Raw genomic sequence first — 18,414 nt, 5'->3', positions numbered from 1 at the left:
TTAAAATTGAAGTTCAGTTGGTTTACAATGTTATATATTAGTTCCTGGTATATAGCCAAGCGATTTATATATATATACTTTTTCAGATTCTTTTCCATTATAGTTCATTACAAGATACTGAATATAGTTCCCTTTGCTGTGCACCACAACCCTGTTGTTTATCTGTTTTTTATCTGCTACTCCCAAACTCCTAATTTATCCCTCCTCACCTCAGATCTTGGCCTTTTTAATACTCTGTGTGATGAAATGGGAAGTATGCAAAGAATACTTTTGTGTATTGAAATGCACTATGATTGTTTATGAGCTGAACTGGCTGATTTTGTTTTTCATGGAACATCACTTTTACTTATAGCCTTTGGTTATTAAGTCTTGGATATTTTGCAGACATTTTCTAGAAAATGACTGAAGTGAGTCTACCACTTTAAGGGAAACAACTGATGGTATTTGTTGCCAATAATAAAATGTGAGCTTTCAAAAATTTGAATTTTTGAAAAATCATACTATCATCAGTGTGACGGTGTCCCAGTACTCAAAGACTTTACTGATACATTGGTCATGATATTAATAAATGTGATTATTATACAATGAAATGTATTAACATTTGGAAGTCCTCATATAAACTCAGTGATCTAATTTTTTCTAAACCACCAATTAATGATATGGATAAAAGGTCCATTCAGAGTTCAAGATAGGTCAATGAATTTTAATGTAGCAAAGTTTGAATAACTCATTAATATGGTTTCAGATTCCACAACATCACTAACCTTTAAGAAACCCCCCCCTTGTTGATTTTGGGTATAATATCTAAAAGAATATCCACAATAATCTGAAAAGGCTATTAAAACAAGAGCTTACCATGCTTCTTTGGCTGGAAAGCCTTGCTTGGAGGTGTGTTGGAGTGCCCTCATCTCTTTGTAATGTGTTACATACATATATATAATAATTAGAATGCCATTTGTTGGTAGATACTGTAATCTTGATTCTTCTGGCATAAGAGCCATACATGGATGCTTAGAATAGACCTAAAAAGACCTGCAACCCAGTCCTCAAAGAACTGTTTTTCTTATAGGTTACCATCCCACCATTTCGTGACCCTTTGAAAAAGGCACAATATGACAAAGATGATGGGAAAAGAATTCTTCTTCAGTGTGAGACTGGTACTTAGTTTCTAATTGTTATGTAGTTTCATAACCTAAGAGCAATGGCAGTTGCATTTAAGAGTGCTAATTTTAGGTTTTAATTGTCCTACAGGCAAAATATATACAATGAAAGAATTTAAAGAGGTTGAGAAGGCCAAACTGCATTCCAGATTCCCAGGAATTTCTAATTCAAGGCATTTAATGACTCCAAATGAGTGGATTAGACTGCCTCCAAACTACATAGAAAGTGAATTTTGTAAAAGGAGCAGGTAATGATTAATATAGTAGAAACTAAGGAACCTTTTAGAATTTGAAGACTTTTTCTTAACACAGTGATATAAATTTTGTCATAATTATGATTTCTTTAAAATACTTTTCTTTTTTAAAAATTTTTATTGAAATATATTTGACTTACAATATTGTGTTAGTTTCAGGTATACAGGAAAGTGGATGATTTACACATATACATATGTTCACTTTTTTTAGATTCTTTTCTCATATAGGCCATTACAGAGTATTCAGTAGAATTTCCTGTGCCATATAGTAGGTTCTTATTAGTTATCTGTTTTATATATATAGTAGTGAGCGACTGAGCTGAACTGAACTGAGTGTGTATATGTCAATCCCAGTTTTCCAATGTATCCCTCTCCCCCTTTTCCCCTGGTAGCCATATGTTTGTTTTCTACATCTATGACTCTACTTCTTTTTAATTTTAAAATATATTTATGGCTGCATTGGGTCTTTGTTGCTGCATACAGGCTTTCTCTAGCTGCAGTGTGCTTCTCATTGCAGTGGCTTCTCTTGTTGCAGAGCACAGGCTCTAGGGCTTCAGTAGCTGTGATGCATGGGCTTTGTTGCCCCATGGCATGTGGAATCTTCCTGGACCAGGGATCAAACCCATGTCCCCTACACTGGCAGGCAGATTCATAACCAGTGGACCACTAGGAAAGTCCAGTAATTTCTTTGGCTATATTTTCCTGTTTACTAATTCTTTTTTCACTGTGTGGAATATTAAAATTTTAATTTCTTAAAATTTTCTCCCTCCCACCCCATATGCTTGTTCATTCCTAACGGGCTCTTACTGTTTTACCTTGGTGATTGGATTATTTGTTTCTTTAAACATTTTATACATTGCTATTCTGCATTCTATTTTGATAATTTCAAATTCTGTATTTCTTAAGGATGCTGAATCATTTCCCCCGCTGACTCTCAATTATAATGGTTTGCTTTCTCATATGCTTAGTGAATTTTATTTTTGAGTTAATTTTATCTTGGGTGTCCTATTGGCCTAAATTGAGGAAACTTCTACACAGAGGATTTGCTTCTGTTTCTTCCTTTGCTGGTAGCTGGGATGCGATCAACCTGGGCCTAGTTCAGTTCAGTTCAGTTCAGTCCAGTCGCTCAGTCATTTCCGACTCTTTGCAACCCCATGAATTGCAGCACGCCAGGCCTTCCTGTCCATCACCATCTCCTGGAGTTTACTCAAACTCACGTCCATTGAGTCAGTGATGCCATCCAGCCATCTCATCCTCTGTCGTCCCCTTCTCCTCCTGCCCCCAATCCCTCCCAGCATCAGAGTCTTTTCCAATGAGTCAACTCTTCGCATGAGGTGGCCAAAGTACTGGAGTTTCAGGCTTTAGCATCATTCCTTCCCAAAAAACACTGAATGCTGATCTCCTTCAGAATGGACTGGTTGGATCTCCTTGCAGTCCAAGGGACTCTCAAGAGTCTTCTCCAACACCACAGTTCAAAAGCATCAATTCTTCGGTGCTCAGCTTTCTTCACAGTCCAACTCTCGCATCCATACATGACCAGTGGAAAAACCAAAGCCTTGACTAAACGGACCTTTGTTGGCAAAGTAATATCTCTGCTTTTCAATATGCTATCTAGGTTGGTCATAACTTTCCTTCCAAGGAGTAGGCGTCTTTTAATTTCATGACTGCAGTCACCATCTGCAGTGATTTTGGAGCCCCAGAAGATAAAGTCTGACACTGTTTCCACTGTTTCCCCATCTATTTCCCATGAAGTGATGGGACCAGATGCCATGATCTTAGTTTTCTGAATGTTGAGCTTTAAGCCAACTTTTTCGCTCTCCTCTTTCACTTTCATCAAGAGGCTTTTTAGCTCCTCTTCACTTTCTGCCATAAGGGTGGTGTCATCTGCATATCTGAGATTATTGGTATTTCTCCTGGCAATCTTGATTCCAGCTTGTGCTTCTTCAGCCCAGCATTTCTCATGATGTACTCTGCATAGAAGTTAAATAAGCAGGGTGACAATATACAGCCTTGACGTACTCCTTTTCCTATTTGGAACCAGTCTGTTGTTCCATGTCCAGTTCTAACTGTTGCCTCCTGACCTGCATACAGGTTACTCAAGGGGCAGGTCAGGTGGTCTGGTATTCCCATCTCTTTCAGAATTTTCCACAGTTTATTGTGATCCACACAATCAAAGGCTTTGGCATAGTCAATAAAGCAGAAATAGATGTTTTTCTGGAACTCTCTTTCTTTTTCCATGATCCAGTGGATGTTGGCAATTTGATCTCTGGTTCTTCTACCTTTTCTAAAACCAGCTTGAACATCTGGAAGTTCACTTCACGTATTGCTGAAGCCTGGCTTGGAGAATTTTGAGCATTACTTTACCAGTGTGTGAGATGAATGCAATTGTGTGGTAGTTTGAGCATTCTTTGGCATTGCCTTTCTTTGGGATTGGAATGAAAACTGACCTTTTCCAGTCCTATGACCACTGCTGAGTTTTCCATATTTGCTGGCATATTGAGTGCAGCACTTTCACAGCATCATCTTTCAGGATTTGAAACAGCTCAACTGGAATTCCATCACCTCCACTAGCTTTGTTTGTAGTGATGCTTTCTAAGGCCCACTTGACTTCACTTTCCAAGATGTCTGGCTCTAGATTAGTGATCACATCATCATGATTATCTGGGTCATGAAGATATTTTTTGTACAGTTCTTCTGTGTATTCTTGCCACCTCTTCTTAATATCTTCTGCTTCTGTTAGGTCCATACCATTTCTGTCCTTTATCGAGCCCATCTTTGCATGAAATGTTCTCTTGGTATCTCTAATATTCTTGAAGAGATCTCTAGTCTTTCCCATTCTGTTGTTTTCCTCTATTTCTTTGCATTGATCGCTGAGGAAGGCTTTCTTATCTCTTCTTGCTATTCTTTGGAATTCTGCATTCATATGCTTATATCTTTCCTTTTCTCCTTTGCTTTTCGCTTCTCTTCTTTTCACAGCTATTTGTAAGGCCTCCCCAGACAGCCATTTTGCTTTTTTGCATTTCTTTTCCATGGGGATGGTCTTGATCTCTGTCTCCTGTACAATGTCACAAACCTCAGTCCATAGTTCATCAGGCACTCTATCTATCAGATCTAGTCCCTTAAACCTATTTAGCTCTTGTCAAAGGTCTTGGCTCAGTGTGGCATCTCTCAAGTGTAGTGTCCCCACCTTACAGCTGGCTCAGACAGGGCTCAGTATTCTGTTAGCTCTGTTGCTTCCATCTGTCCTCAGGGGTCATTATCTGTTATTCCACATGCCCCTGCTGCCCCCCATTGTGGCCCTAGCTTCCCATACCTCTAGCCTGTGCTACATTTGTGTGTGAATGTATGTTTCTTCAAGACCCTTCTTTTTCTTGTGAGACTAGTGACACCTCAAAGGGTACATTTTATCCAAGGTCTAGTTGTTTACAGTAAGTAGATTCCCTCAAAGCAGTGAATTTCAAATTGTGAATTTCAAAATATACAGTGACGGTCTGTAAAGACTTTCCAAGGTATACATAGACATGGGCAATTTTAAGAGACTCAGCTTCCAGATTCATAAGTCTATAGGTACTCTTCCCAAAAGTTGATCTGCCTGAGAACAAGCCTGCATCTATATTACTTCTCATCCCACTTTTTAAAAGAAAAACATACTTCTCAACCTATGTGTAAAAATTTTAAGATACAGAATGAAGGAGCAAATAAAAATAGTGGCTTTTTAGAGACTTTAATGATGAAGCAGGAAAACTTAACCCACAGGCCTTTTATATATATTTTATTTTACTTTAACTAATTCATTGATTTAAAGGCATGCTATAAAACCAGGATACTTGGTCTATGTTAGGTTGCTTTGAATTTGGATGGTTGAAGCTATATAATTTAGTGATGCTTCTTTTAAAGTATAACTGAAATGTTTTCTGGTATGGCCAGAATTTCAAAACATATTAGCTATAATTCTCTTTAAGATATCAAACAATATCTTAAAATTTTCATTGCTAGTAAGGCCCACACTCATTTTATCCTAATGAATATTTGATTTTTAAGGGACAGTTGATATTTTTAAAATCTGTTAACAGGAAGCAAACTTATTTAAACTTACAATGAAAAATTGTAGATGTCAGCTTTAAAATATCTAAGGGGTTATGTGGTTTTTCAAAACTCTTTTAGGAGTGTATAAACAAAACTGCTTAAAGATCACTGCTTTAGAGCAAGCTCCTAGTCAGCCATTATTATATATATTTTTGTTCCTATATATATATGTCTATATACACATACATGTGCTGTAAATTCCTTGAGGATAGTAATTGAGTGACCCCAAATCAGTGTTTGTTTCATAGACTAATGAAGTAATGTTTGGATATGGTGAACAGGGAAGAGGGGAGCTCAAGGAAGACTCTGATGTATAAAATAGGCCACTGGGAGGATGGAGGTGCTATCAGCATAAGATGGAACATAGGAGGAGCAGATTCAGAAGTGCAGTTGATGAATTTTTGTTTATTCTGAGTTTTATATACTTGTGGTCCTTTCAGGTAAAGATGTATTACAGATGTTGGAAAAGTGAGACTACAGCTCAAAAGAGAAGGGGATTTGAGGCTGGATTACTAAAAGAGTTATTCACTTTGGAATGAGAATAAAAGGATAAGAATGGATTAGATAGGCTGAGGAGAGAATACTGGGTTAGGGTTAGGGTTTAGGGTTAGGGTTAGAGTTAGGGTTCTTTCTTAGGAAAAGCATTTTACATTTATGCTTGTAAATGACACAATCTCTGTAACTTCTTTTTACACTTAGAGTATAAACTCTAGGATATAAGGAGTACTTTAAACTTTGCCTACCTGATTCTAGGTCCTCAGTAAATAGCAAACCAATCTCTATCATAGTTTCAGGAACTCTTAAATAACCAAGAATGCACACCAGTTTGAAATAATGGTATTTTGGACAGTATACATAGTGGTCAATATATAACAATAATTTCTCTATAAATGCAAGCTAGTATTGTTTTCTGAATATCCTCTCACACATGTTATCTTGTTAAAGGTTAAAAATAAAAGTGAATTTTAATGAAAGCAGTTTTGACTTGAGACCCTCGGCAAGAACTCCTCATCTGGAATTCCAAAAAGAAGATAAAGCAGTTATTTATAAGTAAGTCTGCTATTGCATGGCTTTGTTCTTCTTTCATTTGACATGCTTGACTGCCACCACCTGCCATCATTTTAAGTTACTGGAGTCAGTCCTGAGGAATATAGCAGACTCTCGTGGCCAGACATCAGGCATTTACCACCACTGTGTCTGGGTGAGATGGCAACTTTGCTCAGCTTTTTCTGGTTTTAAAGAACAAACAGCTGACATGTTCAGAAACAACAAGCACAGATACAGAAAAAACTTGTTAACAACTCATATTAAAGTTAAAAGTTAGGAGATTTTTAATTGAATTGGAATGGTAAAAATGAAATTTTGGACTAGTTCTGGTGGGTAGTAGCTGTTACAATATTGTAACCAGTAAAGAGAGGTTATTGGCAGAAAAGCGTACCTACACTACTGTGTGTGTAACATGGGGAGTCACCTCAATTTACTAGTTATGGAATTAAAAGTAAGAGATTTCTCTATATAGTTATATAACTTGTTAAGCATCTGATTAAAAGTAATGAGGTCCCTCAGACATTGCTGAAGGGAATATAAAATGGTACAGCAGCTTTGGAAAACAATTTATCAGTTTCTCAAATATTGAATGTTAAATTACCAAGTGACCCAGCCATTAAACTCCTAAGTTTCTATCCAGGAAAAATGGAAATATATGGCCACATAAAGGCTTGTATATGAGTGGGTGTTCAGGACACCATCAATCACTCAAATGTTCATCAATTTGTGAATACATAAACAAAATGTGGTACATCCATACATGGAATATTATTTGGCAGTTAAAAGGAAAAGAAGCACTTACACATGCTACAACATGAACTTCAAAAGTATTACATTTAGTGAAAGAAGACAATCACAATTTTGATTCTATTTATATTTATGTGAAATGTTCAGAAAAAGAAAATTTGTGGAGCCAGGAGGTAGATTATTGGCTGCCTAGTGCTAGCATTGGGAATGGAGAGTGACTGTAAGTGAGGGTGAGGTTTTGGACTGACAAAAATGTTCTAAAATTAGACCATGGTGGTGGTTACACATCTCTGTAAATATAGGAAAATCATTTATCTGAACATGTAAAATGGATGAATTTTATGGTGCTAAATTATATCTCAGTAAAATTGTTGACAATAATAAAAAAAGAACCTAGCAAGGCAGAAGGGAGTTTATATGACATTTAGGAGGTTGGCTTATAATTCTCTGTTACTAAAAAGCCACAAAGTAAGCTGCAGTGGATTTCCCTTTTCTTGTTCTGAATAAACTCAGAATTTTTTGAACAAATATAATGTGGCAGAAGCCAGAAGGCTTTTAGAAATGCTTGATTCTGGCATGTCCAGCAGAGAGAACAACTAATTGCCTCATGAGGGTCTTTTTAGTAGATTTAAAGTAGAAACAGATGACTGTTAGAGATGGTGCTGGGCATTGCGGACTTCTCAGTGTCCTTGAGGTACATTTAACACTTTACTGCTCTTCTGCATGGGAACTGAAATTGAGGGATAATAGGAAATATTGAAACTAAGCCCTATTCACTTGGCAGCTGAAGTCCTTAAAAGATGGACTGATTCAACATCACTCTTGTATATTAGGCTCTGAAAGAGTAAGTTCCTCTAAAATCTGTAACTGCCATGATCTCATACACACTTGTTTGAGTCAGGTTTTAGAATAGTAAACATTTTAGTCTTATTTAGTTTTTGTATATTGTATAAAAGGGGTGGTTTTGTCCTTAAATATCTTTTATAGCAGAGTATGACTCAGATATGAAGGAGAATATTGCATCATTAGAATGTGTAGGGGTTTAAACTAGAGGCTTAAACTCATGAGATCTCCCTGAATAAGAAGGAAGATTACTCTGTATTTTCTTCCATGAATTAGGGAATCATCCCAAGTATGCCTTCCCTGGTAGCTCAGTTGGTAAAGAATCCACCTGCAATGCAGGAGACCAGGGTTCTATCCCTGGGTCGGGAAGATCCCCTGGAGGAGAAAATGACAGCCCACTCTATTATTCTTGCCTGGAAAATCCCATGGTCAGAGGAGCCTGGCAGGCTACAGTCCATGGGGTTGCAAGAGTCAGACACGACTTAGCGACTAAACCACCACATCACCCAGTTACGGCATTGAGGTAGAAAAGGCATACTTGTCTTTGACAGAGTTAGACCTTCCCAGGGAAGGTACAGTGTATACCTCTGTAAGGGGGTGGGGGTCATTTATGCCAAAGGACCCTCACTCACCTGTTTGATTAAGCAGTAATGAGATTTTGGATGAAAATGTTAGTAGAGCAAGGTAATGCTGTTTATTTTTCATAAAAATATATAAATTCATATAGAACTCATCAACCTCAAATTTAAATAAGATGTTAAATGCTGTAGTTGAGTTGATAGAATTCTTTCCTTCCTGGTTCCTTTCTCCACAAACACAGGGTCATCCTTTCTATGTTATCAGGAGGGAAAAATCCAAGTTCCAAAGAAGCCAACTCTAAAGAGCACCTTTCTTCCTTGAACTTCCTTGAGCTAGGAGGTAGACGGGGATTGGGACCAGGATGCAGCGAGAGCTGGGGTAGTCCCATTTTGCAATACACACAGCAGCAATTGCTGATACCAAAATCTGAGCAGTTGGGAGCAACTCTGTATGGCAGGCTTCCCAAAGACAGGAGTCAGTGGGCCATCCTCCCTAGCTTCTCCCCCTGCCAAAAAAGGGTGAGGGAGTGAGTAGGAGAAACTGAGGCAGGTTTTCCTGATTCAGGGGTATGGAGAGTGAGACTCCATGTACTGCCTAATGGAGTGTCCTCTGGAGGGCAGACTGTATATTTCCCTAGCTCCCTCTCCTGAGTTTTTGCTCTTCTACTCCTCCACCGTCTCAATCATCTCTCTACTATTTATCAGATACCACACTCAAGCCATGTCTCAAATTTTGTTCCTCTTAATTTAGCCAGGAAAGGCAAATTTTTTCAAAAGGACCATATACTAAAAGTAGCAAGGTTTGAAAAGTAAAAGTCCCCAAATGTAAAATGTATGGAAATACAGATGTTCACCGAGCACAGATTTCTCGTCTAAGGTGACTATGGTTAAAGTTGGCGCCGTTTGACTCTTGTAGCCTAGCTACTGCTTCTAGGCCTAGGTGCTACTGCCCTTCAGCTCTCTTCTCTACAACCTGTGTCCCAAGTCTCTGGAGCGTAGCTTCTTTTAGGAGTGGATTGAAGAAGTCGCAGCCCATTTCCTCATCTCCCAGTTAGAAATCAACATGGAAATGGTTAGTCTGAGTCTACAGTCAGTCTTTCTATTTCTGACTCTCTTTCTATTTCTGACTCTCTTTCTATTTCTGACTTCTTTTCTGACTCTCTCTGTTTCCTCACTCCTACTCCTAAGGATAAGGGAGCGCCTTTTTTTTTTTAACTCATTCATGATAAATGTATAAAAACTTAAATTTGTGGTCTCATTCCTTTTACTTGTCATGTTTTAACATCCTCCCATGTGCTTGCTTGCTCCTCAAATTTTAACAAGCACCTACTCTGAACCATGCAGTATTTGAAAGGCTGAAGACTAGAGGTAAACAAAACAGATAAATCTCTGATCTCAAGGAACTTACATTTTGATGAAAGATGGACAATAAATAAGCAAATATATGATATCACTGAGCTAGTAGTAAGTGCAGTGAGGAAAATAAAACAGGAAGTTGCTGGAGAACTACCCAACACAACAGGTTTTAATGGACAGTGAGGAAAAATACAAGTTACTTTGTAATCAAACCTTACAGACCCTCCTTATGTATTGTAATAGTTACGGGTATCTTGATATAATCGGCCCCAAACAAGATTATTCTTTACTTTTGCACTTCTGCCCCTCTTCCTGTTAGGTTTCTCTTACTTCAGTGAATAGGGCCGTAATCCAAGAAGGACCCCTAGGATAAAAGTCTAGGAGTCATTTTTTATTTCTTGCTTTCCCTCAGTTCCCGTGTCTTCTAGCTTATGTCTGTTAGCTTGTTCACTTCTCAGTTCCTCAGTCCTGCCACTGGTTCAAGCCACTGTGGTCTTACCTGACCTCTTGCACTAGCCTCCTGACTGGTCTTCCTTCTTCTGCTCTTGCCTCTGTATAATGAGTTCTCATGCAGCACCATAGTCTTTTAGAAATGTTTATTATACCAAAATTCTCCCCTACCCAAAACCAGGAATCCTAATGGCTTCCCTCACACTTTGGATTTTATCCTAACTCTTTAATGGGTCCTCTAACCCCTGTACAGCTGGGCACCTGCCTCCTCTCCACCCTTATCACCTGCCTTTTTCCCACACTCACTGTGTTCCTTTTCTTGCTTTGTGGCACACCTTATCAGGCTTTTGCTTCTACCATTCTGTCTGCCTGGAACACCCCTTCCCCGGATCTCTCCATGCCTCACTCACTCAGATCCCTGCACAAATATCATCTCTCCCAAGAAGACTTCTATGACTTCTCTACTTAAAATACCTCCCTCATCCATTTCTCTACCCTCCCTATCCCCTTTACCTGTGGAGAGGTAGGATCCAGGACTCAACTGGAGGTCAGGACAATCTCTCATTGTAAGAGGAAGGAAGGACACGGAATGCATGGATATAGATGAAAACACCTTGGTGAATTTAGTGAATGAAGACTGTTTACTTCTGTTTACTTCATTTTCTCAATGAAATCAGAAGGTCATTCATGAACTGACAGTGAAGATGGAGGACAAAGATTTAGAGGTTTGAAAGGAGAAGGGACGAAAGGAACCTAGTATTTTATAAATCACAATAATCCTAGTGTAAATGAGCACTCCAGACATACTGACATCTGAAAGCAGGACTCTCAGATCATATCCCACATCAGTAATCTATCACACCTGTAATAGGGTTGGCTCTGTACTGGAATCTCTGTATGTTTCTGAATCCAGATGGAGTGAGGAGAGGCTGAGTCAGGAGGCTTAGAGGGACCCTGCCTCCAGGCCACTTAGCTCCAACAGGAGGACTAGGCTTCAGGGAGGTTAGCACAGCTAAGCAGAGGAATTCTTTCTGCTCTGGAAAGCCCCTCATCCCTATATCAGTCACAATTATCTCTTCTCTTCTGTCACTTTCAAAAGGTTTTAGCAACCAAGGAGTACACACCCTGGTCCTTGACTGGTCAAAGAGGACACAGAAGAAGGCTGCTTCAAAGGAAGCCATCTGTTGCAGGAAGCGCTCAGATTGAGGACCAAGGAAAGCGCTCAAGAAATGTTCTCTAAGAAAAGCATCTGCAATGGACTTTGTCTCTGAGTCCAATTGTCTGTATGATAATTAAGAAATGACCATACTATATATTGACAGTTATTGCAAATGTATTTCCCACAGGAGTTAAATGTTGCCTCAGAGATACAATAAAAATACTGTTGCCTCAATTCCACCTCAATTCACTTGCTCTTTCCTTAAATTGTTAGGCACCCTGAAAATCCATACCCACATAGTCTCCCTAGATTTTCCCAACAGTCTTTAGAAAATTTAAAAGCTCCTTTTGATTACCCACTTGCTGATTCTGGGTCTGCATGTCTGCCTCTGGCTCATCTTGAGTTTGACTCCTGCTCCCAGGAGCTCAGTAGGCAGGATCTGGAGCACAGAAGACAATGAGGTTTTCCTTGGGCAAAAGGGCCGCTGAAAATCTATCCTCGCGCTTCTACTTATAGCCCTAGATCATACAGGTAAATGGTACATTCTCTTTAGTAAACTTTACATAACCTACATTTTTTTATTTAAAATAAAGAAAACCTAGGGTGGACGGTCGGAGAAGGCAATGGCAACCCACTCCAGTACTCTTGCCTGGAAAATCCCATGGACTGAGGAGCCTGGTGGGCTGCAGTCCATGGGGTCGCGAAGAGTCAGGCATGACTGAGCGACTTCACTTTCACTTTTCACTTTCATGCATTGGAGAAGGAAATGGCAACCCACTCCAGTGTTCTTGCCTGGAGAATCCCAGGGAGGGGAGAGCCTGGTGGGCTGCCATCTATGGGGTCGCACAGAGTCGGACACGACTGAAGCGACTTAGCAGCAGCAGCAGCAGCAGCAGGGTGGACGGTTGAAAGGATTGAACAGTTGAAGCCTGGCAGGAGCGGAGGGGCTGGGGCGGCGCGAGGCTGAGGGGTGGGGGGCCGAGCTCCCCTCTTTGCTGACTTCCGGGTGGATAAGAGGCGTAGGCGGATTGAGGGGAAGAGGGCTTGGGGTCTAAACAGAGTGCTTTAGCTTGTTTTTAGAAGGCGTTCCCTTTCCCCCTGCCAGAACGGTCAGTTTCCTGGATGGCAGGAAGCGGCCAGGCCCGCGACCACTCCAGCAGCCGCTCCGCGGTGAGGCCCAGGCGGACCCTGAGGTGTTGCCTGGCTGGGTCCGCAAGGCCGTAGGTCAGGGAGCCTAGCTAGTCACCCACTTTGAGAAACAGGTTTAGGGGCGCGGGAGGATTTTTTTGTTTTACTTAACCGAGACTATGAAGTGTTTAACCGCTCTCTGAACTCAAAGACCTACACTTTTTCAACTGGACTCGCCTGTCTCCTCAATTTACTCTTTCTCCCCTCAGGGATTGTATTATATATGGCTGCCACAAAAATGTCCAACTGTGGTAAATATTTTGGGCCTGAACAATTAGAAAAGTGGCCAGAACCCGAGTCAGTCACGTTGATGGAGGTAAAATTATATGGCATTTTGGGGGCCTGTCTTTTGGTGATGGGGCATAAATCCCTTGAAATTAAGATCTATTGTGTCTTAATCACAGTTGTTTTCCCCAGAACTAAAACAGCGCCTGGCATAGACTTGGTGCATCCAGTGGGAAGGGCAGGGGGTGGGGGTCACATTTGGCCCAGGGTGGTCCTCCTGTTTCCTGTGGTAGGCAGGGTGAGGATGGCCACAGGGCAGCAGTACGTAAACACAGGGGTCCCAGAGCTGCCCTGCAGGAGAGCAGGGGAGGCCCAGCCTGGGCTTGCAGTTACTTCATAACACTTCAGGATCTGGTAAAGCAATGATTTTCTCATAAAGAAAGTTTCATTATTTTATAGAGAAGTTCTTGGATATTTCCTCTGTTTTACCCCTTTTACTGTGGTAGCAGTAAGAATGGTGAGATTGTGTGTGTGTGTGCATACACAGAAAAATACAGATTTCAAAAGTGCTGCTAGAAATCAGTAACATCCTCCTCATATTTTCTGACAAAATCACCAAGAGGGAGCTGTTAAAACAAAAACTATTTTCTTAAAAAAAAAAAAAGTTGGTTTGAAAATCTGCATATAACCAATAGTATGTATAACATTTGCTAATAGTGTTAATAGGATGGCTAAAAAATTGATTTCCCAAGATGATTGTTAGTGTATGTTTCTACTTCTTCAGATTGATTATTCTAAATATGTATTGTATTAGGGGAAAACATTTGTTTTACATGATTTTTCAATTATCATCTTAAAATCAGTTTAAGAAGGCTTTATTTTAAAGCAAGAGTCTGATCATATTATCAGGAGAGTTTTATTTTGGAGAAGACCCTAGTAGCTGTCCAAATACCATTTTAGATTTCATGGAAAGCTGTTATATATACAAGTAAAAATACAACTGTCCCTTTCAAGATTTCTGTTATTCACAGAGTTGGTATTTGAGTGTGGGGTTTAATTCATTTTGATGTACTCACTGTGACAGAACTGAAAGAAAAGCCAGAGATTGAATAACATAGTTTTAAGAATCTGTATCACTTTACAGTAGATAATTCTTTTAGGTAACAGAACTTCTCTTACAGATACTTAATTTTTATTGCTTTTCCATTTGTTCCTACTTACTTCTGTAAGAGTAAAGGCTGGAAGATCAGTTCATAGTGATCCAAATGAAAAACCCTGGAGTAAAGATTTAAGTGCATCAACTTTATCCAAACGCATAATGGAAACAGGTAGTCCTTAAATGTAAAACCATCTTGGTTCTTAGCCAACTAACTGGCTCTGGTCCAGTCAAAGTAAGTCAAACTTCTGCAGTTTTGACTTATAAGGAGGTTTTAACTTATAAAGAGACCTAGCAGGAGTCAGGGAACTTCAAGGGCTTTTAAAACATACCCACAGACTGCCTGTAAAGAGGCTTCATCTTATAGTTGTTGTTCAGTCACTAAGTTGTGTCTTACTCTCTGTGACCCCATGGACTGCAGCACAACAGGCTTCCCTGTCCTTCACTGTCTCCTGGACTTTGCCCAAACTCATGTCCTTTGAGTTGGTGATGCCATCCAACTATCTCAACTTCTGTCGCCCTCTTCTCCTGCCCTCAGTTTTTCCCAGCATCAAGGTCTTTTCCAATGAATCGGCTCTTCGCATCAGGTGGCCACAGTATTGGAGCTTCAGCTTCAGCATCAGTCCTTCCAATGAATATTCAGGGTTGATTTCCTTTAGGATTGACTTGTTTGATCTCCTTGCAGTCCAAGGGAATCTCAAGAGTCTTCTGCAGCACCACAATTCAAAAGCATCAATTCTTTGGTGCTCAGCCTTCTGTATGGTCCAACTCTCACATCCATGCATGACTACTGGAAAAACCATAGCTTTGACTATATGAACCTTTGTCAGCAAAGTGATATCTCTGCTTTTTAATACACTTTCTTGGTACTTTAAAAATCATGGTGTGATGTAAGAGATTTGTTTCAAAATAATCTAGTAGGGGGCAGGGAAGTGAGTAGGTATTAAGATGAAATAAGATTGACTGAATTGATCATTGTTGGACCTGGGTGATGGGTTCATGGAGAATTGTGTTTGAAAATTTCCATAATAAAAAGTTACAAAATGTGTTTTGAGGTACAGATGTTAGATTCACACTCAAATTATTGGTAAAATACATTGAGTTTTGTCACAGGCTTGTTTATTCAGGATCCACATCTTAATATTTAATTCTATAATTTTAGGCATTAGCCAGAGAAGACATTGATGAAGCTGTATATGCAATATTATTTAGAGAAAATTGTATTACAAAGGTAAGAATGGGCTACAGAGTGGATTCTAAGTGCGTTCTAGATAAGCAAGAGTGATATAGAGCAGTGTGGCAAAGAGGATGTTACCATGTCAGAGTCATTTTTTCTGGGAGAATGAGCCTCCCTTGAATCACCCATTGATACTACATAGATCTGAGCTGGTGCTCTCTCCTTGCAGGATCACTAAGAGGTCAGGTTTCCCAGATTTATCCTTAAGGGATCTGAGAGATTGTTCTAACTACTCTTCTGGTACTGAATAGAAATTTTTCCTAGAACTTACCTCTCTCTCTTATGTTCCCACATCACAGTGGGGAGCTATAAAGCCACAAGAAATGAATTAATATTTAAGGGTAATGACCAATCACTACTGATCGTCACTATGGAATTAATAAATTTAAGGAGGTTTTCATCTCAATGAGAGGGATTGGAATTTGGTATATAATACTTGAACATTTGTACTGTGACATAGTTTATAAAGGAGGTTCACACATACATTCTCACATGAGCCTCAAAAGACGAAGGTGGGTTTACCCTCAGAGAGAAAGAGAGGTATTGAATCAAGTCTGGTGCTCTTATTCCTCTACCACTTGTATCACAGACTTTACTGATGATAAAGGCTGGAGATGAGGAATGGAGACCAGGCTATGCTTTGAATCCTGAAAAGAAGCACAGTTTCCTGAGTTAGGAAGGGTTTGGATGTGGTTTGGTCTGGAGGCACTGTTGTGGTGTAGAACTGTCCGTGGGTTCTGCATGCTCTATGCTCTCAGGTTCTCTTTCTGAACTTTATTCTGTTCTTTGATTATCTTATTTTATGACTTGGCAGCCTGAATGTGCTGAGAGCTTAGGAGTGGGAACAAATGTCCCCCCCAACTTATTCAGATTAAAATAAATGTAAAACCTCTTAGTAACTTGTTTTATTTCCTTGTTTGTATTACTTCATTAGAGATTGGATGTGTATTTTCAGCATCTGGATGCTTTTAAGGAAAGAAGAAAAGAGCTGTTGCATAAAAAATGGACTGAGAATGTCGCAAAGCCTCTTCAGCAGAGAATTATGGAAAAAGTAATTTCATATAAAGCGTTGGAGAAAAAAAAACAAGAGAATTTTGAATATTTTTTAAAGCACACAAATAAAACGGTACTGAGAGTTTTTTTAAATGAAATATTATTTGAAAAATTGGGCTGTTATTTTCATTGATTATGCAGATTCACAAATTTGTTTTTGTATCTAAGATGAAGTCATGGAACTGTAAAACAGCCTACTACATTTTAAAATCCAAAGTTTAAGGTAGAGGGAACAGAAGTGTTTATTTGGAACTAGATTTATCAGGTATGCTTTTTGGTGATTGTTAATAATATAACAAGCGCTTAAACCATAAGAACATTTATTGGTTACTCAATAAGAAACAGAGGGGTTGGTGGTCTCATGGTGGGTTCTGGAAGTCTAACAATGTCATTAGTAACCCAGTTTTGTTTTGTTTTGTTTTTCCTGTTCTGATATCCTGAGTATTTTCAGTCCATGCCCATCATCCTCACATTTGTAAGCATGTTTGATTTCTTACAGCTCTGGCATTAGGCAGGAAGAAAGGGTGAGAAATATCTGGGGGCCCTTTTCTTACATCTCATCCTTTGATCAGGAAGCAAAAAGTCCTCAGAAGCTCCTAGCAAACTTCCCCTTAGGGGTCATTGTCCATAAACCAGGTCACATCAAAAGTCCTAGCTAAAAGCAGAGCTGGGCAGGTGTGTGTGGCTTTCCAGTCTCTTTAGTATGTTGTGGGTGAAGGAAAAGGGGACTCTTCCATGGCTATTGAGTTAGCCACTATTAGGTGAAGGGACCACCAGTTTCTCTCCTCTGTTCTTCAGTTTTATTAAATAAGAACAAATTTTGGCTTCTTCTATGGAAGATTTTTCTCTTTTTAACTTTGAAATCAGGACCCTCTTTTGAAATTGAGGCCCACCTAAATTTCCACGTTATTCAGCAGAGATCTAGAGTAATGTGACTGGAATATTAGAGATGTGAACTGAAGTATATTTAATGAGCAGAATTTCTGGATGTGTACATTAAATACATCTTCCTAAGCACCCTAAGAGGCAGAGCTCAAGGGTAAATCCAGGTCACTTTGAAACAAAGTGCAGTCTTACAAGTATGTGCAAAAATGTGATTGTACAAGCATACGATGGGAAAGCCATGCCTTAGAAAAACCATGTGTTGAAGTCAAGTGATTTAAAATGACAGTAAATTCAACGTGAGTCAGCCATGTGAGCTGGCTTCCAAGAAATCATCCAAGCTTTTAGGCAGTATTGAGAGGCACTGCTCTGAGTGGGAAACGTTGGGTCCAGCCTGTCCACCCACGGACAGTCACCAGTTACAGAACCTTTAGAAAAGGGTGGAGGCTTGACAACACTTCACAGGAGGAAAAGTGGAAAAAAACATATAGCAAGTTTAGCCTAGGGAAGAGATGACATGAGGGGAAATGAAATCTTTAAGTATGTATTGTAAAAGGCTGACATGTGGATAAAGAGTAGATGTATTTTGTGTTGCTTCATGGGGAGAACTGGCAGTGACAAGGCAGACTTCAGCTCTGTTCTAAGGGCAAGCTTCCTAGTGGTTAGAATGACCAAGAGAGTATCTGCCTAATGGAGCAGAGCTGTGCTGTGCTTAGTTGCTCAGTTGTGTCTGACTCTTTGCAACCTCATGGACTGTAGCCCACCAGGCCCTTCTGTCCAGGGGGATTCTCCAGGTATGAATACTGGAGTGGGTTGCCATGCCCTCTCTAAGGGATCTTTCCAACCCAGAGATCAAACCCAGGGTCTCCTGCATTGCAGGCGGATTCTTTACCATCTAAACCACCAGGGAAGCCCAAGAATACTGGAGTGGGTAGTCTGTCCCTTCTCCAGAGGATCTTCCCGAAATTGAACCAGGATCTGCATTGCAGGTGG

General features: G+C 39.7%; 2 protein-coding genes across 6 annotated transcripts in view; both read left to right on the top strand.

The window, feature by feature from the left end:
• FAM228B (family with sequence similarity 228 member B) overlaps positions 1–10,695 on the top strand; it is a 29,487-nt gene extending 18,792 nt beyond the window's left edge. The window contains 5 exon segments of the mRNA XM_040224529.1: positions 1,070–1,157; positions 1,252–1,408; positions 6,446–6,550; positions 8,950–8,984; positions 8,987–10,695. Coding sequence (XP_040080463.1) covers positions 1,070–1,157; positions 1,252–1,408; positions 6,446–6,550; positions 8,950–8,984; positions 8,987–9,246 — 645 coding nt within the window. The 3' untranslated portion in view covers positions 9,247–10,695.
• A 2,396-nt stretch (positions 10,696–13,091) lies between these two features.
• FAM228A (family with sequence similarity 228 member A) overlaps positions 13,092–18,414 on the top strand; it is a 34,057-nt gene continuing 28,734 nt past the window's right edge. For 2 of the 5 annotated variants that reach the window (XR_005718358.1, XM_040224522.1), the window contains exons 1-3: positions 13,092–13,184; positions 15,412–15,480; positions 16,421–16,612. Coding sequence is in view for 1 of the 5 variants with exons in the window: in XM_040224522.1 (XP_040080456.1) it covers positions 13,092–13,184; positions 15,412–15,480; positions 16,421–16,612 (354 nt within the window). In the remaining 4 variants the exon portion in view is untranslated. The other 3 variants (XR_005718360.1, XR_005718359.1, XR_005718361.1) reach the window with 3 other exon arrangements.

Source organism: Oryx dammah, unplaced genomic scaffold, assembly GCF_014754425.2.
Source record: "Oryx dammah isolate SB20612 unplaced genomic scaffold, SCBI_Odam_1.1 HiC_scaffold_25, whole genome shotgun sequence".
NCBI lineage: Eukaryota > Metazoa > Chordata > Mammalia > Artiodactyla > Bovidae > Oryx > Oryx dammah.
The sequence above is the reverse complement of the archived record's forward strand: the minus strand, read 5'-3'. Positions and strand labels throughout refer to the sequence as shown.